Genomic DNA, 7,714 nt, shown 5'->3' with positions numbered 1-7,714 from the left:
GAGTAAGATGTATAACAAACCAGTCTGTGATGACTTATCATTTCTTATTTATCACACCGTCTCGAAACGCCCCGATGTTACGACATGAAGAACCGGAATACGACAAAACAAACGTGTGGAAAGCCAATAAGAAAAATATTCCCTGCTCGCCTCGCTGCCCGTCATGTATATAGAGAAACATTGGCGCTATGAGTTAACAGCATTCCTATGCATAAAATAAGATCTGCGGGCATGTACAGTAACTAATTAGGAAGCCAAACAGCTATATAATGTTTACCGGCGGTGGCTCAGGGTAGAGCCGCAAGGTTCCCAGTTCGAACCAGAGCTCCCCCAGAGTTAGTGTCGAAGTGTCCTTGAGCAAGACACTGAACTCCTAATTTCTCCCGATGTGCAGGTTGGTGCCTTACATGGTTTCCTCCGTCATTGGTGTATGAATGTGTGTGTGAATGGGTAAAGGTAATGCACAATCTATGTAAAGCGCCTTGGATAAAGGCGCTATATAAATGCACCATTTACCATTTTACCTTTATGTGAATAATGATAAATCTCCTAACATTAAAAATGGTCGTAATTTGAATTATGTGCAAGTATGCTAGAATGAAAGCCAGCAGTCTTGTTTATTTCCTCTGTGGGTCTTTATTTCCCCAATGATGGCTGTGGCAGTAATGTTCTATAACAGTATGTGATCACAGCTAATACAGCTCACAATACTGAAAACAGGGCAACAATTGCAAGTTACATACATTATTAAAATAGAGCTGATGGCACTGTGGCCAAAAAATGTTTAATAGAATTTTCTTTTTACTCTTTATTAGAAACTGCAATTGTAGCATGCACTAAACCAATATTTTGAGAGGATCTTAAAATGTCTTAGTAGCTGTGCAAAAATAACTATATAAAATATATTGCTTTTACAATAAACCAAGCCATAGGCGGCGGGCGCTGTAAATAAATTAAACTAGACAGCAACAACAAGCAGGTACGGAGAGGATTTAGTTTTCATTGTTAATATGGCCGATTTATAGAATGTACAAACATATTTAACAAATACATTTTTTTAAACTTTAACAACATCCGGAAAAACAAAATGTGCATAAAATAAAACTCAAAATACACAGAATTTTGAACTGGTCAATACACTTGACATAGACCTTCACTCAAAAGAAGGGGGAAAAAATACATATTTATATAATGTACATAACATGAGGATCTTCATCCTTATAAGAACACAGGAATGCCCATCCATTCATCTCCCATGTGAACAGAACACCTTCTATTCCTCATCTCTCAGCACCATGGGCACAAGGAACATTTTTCAAACCCCACTTACTCACTTAATATATTCATAATAACAATTCGCTGTAATCGAATACGTTTTAAGCACTTGAAAGGCCTAAATGCGTATAAAGTGCTTGCCGTCGCTGTTTTGTCTGAATATGACTGTCTTCACTCGTCAGTGCAATGTCTCCAGCTTGGCTGAATGAGGGAGAATGCTGTCTTGTGACAGAAGCAGACAGCAACAAGCGATAGTTGAAGGAGGAGAGAAAAGCAACCACCACAATGCCTTTGTTCCAGAATACGTTGTTTGCATTCTCTTTGAAAGGCTTCAAACGAAAACATTCTTTCTAGGGCTGGTAAAATCTTCCTCCAGTTATGTGTTTTTGCTGATAAACATCACTAAACATTGGACTCTATAAACGATCGCTTTGGTTTCATTGACGTTACGTGGATGTTGGGATTATCTCGTGTGAGGCCAGGCTGCTTGGGCTTGCCGTCCATAAATGTGTGCGCCATCGCCATGGCTGGCTTGGATTCTTTGTAACAGGTGGCGGCTTGGCAGAACTTCTCTGTGAACTCCTTGACATGCATTCCATTCTGTAAGCTGCCCATGGCCAAAGCACCCTGAGGTGGTGGAGGTTTGTGCTGCTCCTGGTATGAGCTCACCATTTTGCCATAGGGCAGCTCACAGTTGACCGGCTGCAGGCCCATGTTATGACACACCAGTCCCTCTGTGGAGTGGTTTTGCCAGCTGCGGCCGGAGGCATGCAAGCTCGGATGACTCTGCAGCCCTTGGTGCTGCTGGATTGGCGGCGGATGAAAACGTGCCGTCTTGTCCTTGAGGCCCATGAAGGGTCTAGGTTTGTATGATTCTGCTGCGGTAGAGTTGGCCTGCTGGCTGTGCTTGGTCTTGTCTGCAGTCTTGGTGCGGACGTCGGGGCCCAGCTTGCCGCTGTCCGACAAGCTACTGCTGGAGGCCAGACTGCTGGTGGAGCTGGACACTCTGATGCTGCTGCCTGCTGCCGCCGCACCACACCCACCTTCCTTTCCCAAGTCCACGTGGTTACCTTGAGGCCCAGGGCCGGTGCAGACCAACCCGTCCAAGGAGGACGCAGAATGAGCAGACAGTCTCTCTTGGCCTTTGGAGCTGCTGAAGGAGGGGTAGGAGGCCTGGGACAAGTGTATGCTCTCATCACAGTTGTGACCCATGGAAGTGGAAGCAGCTGCCAGTGACATACGGTCCCCATAAACAGGCTCTTCAGTCGCTGGTGGTAAAGGGCTGATGTCGATGCCCGGGCCAGCCTTAAGCATGCTGGACATGTGTCTGCTGGGCAGCGGGCTCGAGGGAGCATACTGAGACTTCCCACCTACTGAGCGGCCAACACCTCCCCCGACCTGCATGGAGCTCATGTGTTGGTTTGTCTTGACTATCTGGGCTTGCTTGGTGGGTTGTAGAACAAGACCCTGCTGGGCCAGCGCCTCTCTGTGCTCCCGGGGGTAACGGTGAAGTGCCAGCCTGCTCGGGCCCGTCGGCGGTGAGCCAGGTCTGGGACTTGGATTCTGATTAGCCTGGCTGCTGCTGCCGCTAGGAGGGTCAGAGGGCAGTTCCCTGTTGAGGGAGTAGATATTCTGTGACCAACATGCCTGCGAGGTCTCCTCCTCGTTCTCCTCCAAGATGTCTCTTTGGCCATCCAGGCTCCTGGCCAGGCTGTGCTCCGAGCACTCCTCCTGCTCCTCCTCCTGGTCAGAGTCATGCCCCCCCGTGGCCTGGTTTGAGGTAGCTGCAGCTCCTAGTTGCGAAGGTTTGCTCTGGCTGCGCTGCATCTGCTTGCATTCCTCCTCCACTCGTACCAGCAGACGACGGATCTCCCGGTTATTTGGGCAAAGCTTGGCCGCTTCATGCAGGTCAGCCAGGGCTGCCGTAAACTGCCTGCAAGAGGAGAAGACGTAAACATTGTGGATAATAATTCACACCGATAGCATCCACTGTTCTATTATGGCTGGGCAATCACCCGAAAATGCATTGAAACCGACATTAAGGGCCCCATCTTGCCTGGGGAGCTGGTAAGGCCAGGCTGAACTTTTTAGGCATTTTTGAAAAACATTTGAAAAATAATGAAAATAGAGACGATCTACATCTAGAGCTCAGCTATTTTCAAAATAGCAAAAAAAAAGAAAAGCCTAAAATGTTTAGAACCTCTCACCGACTTCTTGCTTGTGTCGTTTATGAGCCAGTGAATGAGTTCATTAAGTTAATTATATCACCTTAACGAGATGCATCAAGTTCTGCCATTTACATCAAATCACTGGTGCACACTGCACAGACATCGATTGCATGTACTGTATGTTTTTTTAATTGACTGCCAACCACTGTTAAAACAAGGAAGAGGAATTGAGTGTAAAGGTGCGTTCAGACTAGGATCGTTAGAGTGGCATGATTACATACAAGTCAATGCAAAGGAGCCGTGTTGCGTGCCAAACGTAACAGATCAACAAGCTAATGTGTGCACTGTACTGCTAATAAAGTATGTTAGGGTGTAGTTACTTAGTGTCGCCTAATAATTGTCTCCTAGAGGAAATCTGCCTTTTCTAGCACCACCAGGAGGACAACATTTGCAATACGTTGAGGAACAAATGCCACCCTTTTAACATTGAGTTTAAATTACTGGGAAAAAAAATCTTTTTTTAATTCATGAAAATCTTTGCTTTTTTGGGAATATTTTTTGAAAATGTTTTGAAATAATAATGAAAAATGTAGGAAACGAAAAATAAAGGGACCCATAAAATCTTGTCCACGACCCACTAATGGGTCCCGACCCAGTGTTTGGGAACCAGTGTGCTAGATGGCTTTACCTGCTGCTCCTCTTGGCCCTGGCGCGGGCGTAGTACGCCTCGTAGGATTTGGGTTTCAGCTCCAGTGCCTTGGTTGCAAACTCCTCAGCCATGCCAAAATCCTGCACGGAGAAGACAATCAATACATGACAATAAAATGACCCATCCATCCAAGCAAGTCTGCTATTATAAAACGAATTACCCCTTTGCCTCAAAGCATGGCGTTCTACAGGGCTTCAGTTTGTAATAGCAAACAATTGGCTCAATAGCTATTATACTGACTAATGGTTAGTGATTAACTCCCTAAAAAACAGCATTGCCTTTGAATTTCATGAACAACAGTCTGATTTGTTTTATCCGACATAACACATTGTTTTGTGTGTCAAGAGCCTAGCTACTTATTAACGATACGTTGATCCAACATTTATACCTGCCGTGGTTTCCAGTGCATTGGGAAGTGTTACTACTGTGTATCTGTTTAGTTGCTAGGCCAGAGCTGCTGCACACCATTGGAATGTATACATCGTCACTTGACATAATGACGTAGTAAATAAATGAGAAATTGCAACACTTTTCTCTGATGATCTCACCAGACTGTAGCATATAATTATTTAAGTGGCACTGAAATGTCATTCGGTCATTTTATTTTGGAGGTTCGATCTGAAATCAGAAAGTTCCATTCTTTCAAAAAATAACACCTATTGTTAGGTATGCCCTTAAGATGACCATGGATATGCTGTAAAATTGTTCATCTTTCAGTTTCAAGTACAAATTTTACAACAATAAATGTATGATATGCTGTAAAATTGTGAAACAGAGTGGTCTTTTGCCTCTACTCTAAACAATTGATATTTAATTCAGAACCACATCTCCGAGTTGCTTGATTATTCTACTCAGTCCTTCGGTTGATACATAATTATTTTTCAAGTGGCACTCAAGGGCTGTGCAACTGAGTCTAGAATAACCTTTAGAATCCACTGTCCAGCCCATTTAATCCCTCACAGCTCAACCATTTTACTGATCTGATGTCTGTGTTTATGTGCAACACTTCAAAACAGCCAGTGAAATAGCTGGTCTATTCTAGGCTTTCCTTATTTACTGTTGTCCCGTGATATTCATATGACACTGGTGAGACAAATCAAATAACTGTTGACAGTGGAATGTCTTTACTTTTGAAGCGATTAACCACTTAAACCCTATACTTTTTTGACCTAATCGGTCCCTTCCTTTTTTCCCCCTACTACACAACGCACTATTACTTGTTCACAACGCATTGCAACGTGTTGAGCTTGTAGATCATATTTTTTTGCAGAATGTTTGCATATTATGACATGGCAAGAATAAACGCTAGGGTTTCATGTGCTACACCAAGTGGGAGAAGAGGTCCAGCTGACCGATGGATAGTGGAGTGGATCCGGAGAGGCTTACATTGGTTTTCCTGCGACAGCGAGACAGGTTGAGGTACAGGGAGACCCTCAGCTCTTTAAACGCCTTCAGATCGTCACCAAAGCCTTCCCTAGGAAACTTCCTCAGGGCGTACTGGTACCTCTGGGCTGCCTCTTTCATCTTCCCTTTCTGGAAGGACACACGGAGGACAAAGCAACTAGTGAGGAAAGGCTACAGCCAATAGGAGGGTGGCAAAGGTGGGGATGGAGGAGGGCAAAGACGTTTGGCAGGTACTTGTTGAGCAGCTACTCAGCTCAAATCCTCCCTCCCCATCCATCACACCAACATGCACCACAACAAATAAAACATCTCTCGTGCGCGCACGTACACACACACCTGACTGTATCGCCCTTTCTGCCACAAAAATCTGCTAAATGTCAGGCATCAATCATGGCTCCAGAGCCGGACACACACATCCATTCATCGTGGCGCTAAAAAAAGAATACAATCACTTTGTTTTTGTTTTTTTGTGCCGATTGCCGAATAAAATGACACTGAGTGCTTTATCATATCGGTTTTGAATAAGTAACCCACATTGTTGACTGGGTCTTTGTGATGGTACACAGGAACATGATGCTCCGTGTCCTGACAGCCTGCCAAGACGACAGAACTTTGCAAAAAACTGTCCTGATATGTAGCGTTGCCTGTCACAATGACACTAGTCTGAACAAATCAAAATAACTAGGGGCTGTAAACATCTAATTATTATGACTTTAATGAGGAGAGGAATGTCTCGGTTTCATCAAGCTACAGTGTGCGTGCGTGCATACACAGCATCCTTTGGACGCGTTGTGAGCTTGTAGATTAGCAATTTTAGCTACTGTTTGCAAGACTGTGGTACGACGAGGTAGGGCATTCATTTATGAAAAAACATCAAAAGTTGAAATATTGGGATACAAGGTTTCTGCCCGACAGCAATGGTATGTGAGACCTACTATTATAAGTCCCTTCCACAAGGATCTCACTAAACTGTTTGAACAAACCTGAAATAAAAATATGAAGTGTGTCAGAAGCAAAGTAAGCTAGAAAAGCTACAGTGTTGTCCATTCATCACTGCCATTTGAACATCCAATTTCCTTTGCTTTCGACAATCAAAATAGCACATCTCAACCAATACAAATAGTCTGGTGGTGCACTGGTGGGACAGGGCCATGAAAACCTGCTCAAATAGAGACAGAGCCAACAATATGAGGGGTGGAACGTCATCGCTGCACTGTGTGCTGTCGCATGCAGCACTTTTGAATTAATTTCTCTTGCTTGCTCGCATCACTTTATGTCGGGAGTTACCTTTGAAAATTGTGAATATAGCTGATCTAGATTCTTAAAATCCTTTAAAATTATTTTCTGGAAATGTTTCGCCTATAAAGACATGACCAAAAACAGGTTGAACGTAGTTAAGCTTTGAACTCAACACTGTCAACCCACATTGTTATGGGTCCCCTTAGTAACTTCATGCAGAAATAAAAGCAACATAAATTAGAAGAAAATAAGTAGTGAAAATAGCCAATCTACAAGCTCACAACGCATCTCTTCGCAGCTTGTAGATCTGCTATTTTCACTAGTTTGGGTCCCGGGAGAAGGTCTAATTTCTGTTTTGGGTTAAGGGGCTAAAATGTTTGGGAACCACTAGGAAATAAAACGTCTAGGTTTCCGAGGCTAGGGAACACTGGCGTACAGTACCTTATAAAGCAGGTTGCCTTCCTCCATGAGCTTCTGGAGGAGGATGATGAGGATGTCAGGTTTGGATGTTGCCATGGCCCACGCAGCATTCCCTGTCCAGAGAGAACACAGTGAGGCCATGTTACAGTGGGGGTCTCTTCACATGACAATGACTATATTCAGTGGAAATTGGTACGAATTAGAGTTACCTAAAGATTGTACCTGATCGATCATAAGGTGACGTTCTGTAGCCTTAGTGTTATTGAAAGCAGTTAAGAGAAAGAAAGCGATAAGAGATTGAAAAGGAATGCATGCGAAAAGTATTCAGTCACAGTAAAGAAAAGGGAACGTGACACAAGGGTCATGCATATACTGTATGAATGAATTCATATTATATTACAGTATAAGAGTCATACACAATGAGGCCATTTTGCAGTTACTGTACTGTATGTGCACTTAAGGATTTAAGGAAAAATCCCCACATATTCTTAGAACAACA

The 7,714-nt window shown here is 43.7% G+C and overlaps 1 protein-coding gene across 4 annotated transcripts in view; it reads right to left on the bottom strand.

Moving 5' to 3' along the window:
- Nucleotides 1-980: 980 nt before the first annotated feature.
- LOC306935277 (protein TANC1-like) overlaps nucleotides 981-7,714 on the bottom strand; it is a gene marked incomplete at its 3' end in the record, with an annotated part of 154,030 nt that continues 147,296 nt past the window's right edge. For 3 of the 4 annotated variants that reach the window (XM_079518247.1, XM_079518246.1, XM_079518245.1), the window contains 4 exons: nucleotides 7,237-7,328; nucleotides 5,539-5,685; nucleotides 4,132-4,232; nucleotides 981-3,208 (listed from right to left, as the gene is read on the bottom strand). In XM_079518247.1, coding sequence (XP_079374373.1) covers nucleotides 1,678-3,208; nucleotides 4,132-4,232; nucleotides 5,539-5,685; nucleotides 7,237-7,328 — 1,871 coding nt within the window. Of the gene's footprint in view, nucleotides 3,209-4,127; nucleotides 4,233-5,538; nucleotides 5,686-7,236; nucleotides 7,329-7,714 lie in introns of those variants that run through there. The other variant, XM_079518248.1, reaches the window with a different exon arrangement.

This window comes from Electrona antarctica, assembly GCF_951216825.1.
Source record: "Electrona antarctica genome assembly, chromosome: 13".
In the NCBI taxonomy this organism is placed as follows: domain Eukaryota; kingdom Metazoa; phylum Chordata; class Actinopteri; order Myctophiformes; family Myctophidae; genus Electrona; species Electrona antarctica.
This window is presented reverse-complemented; position numbering and strand designations above follow the sequence as displayed.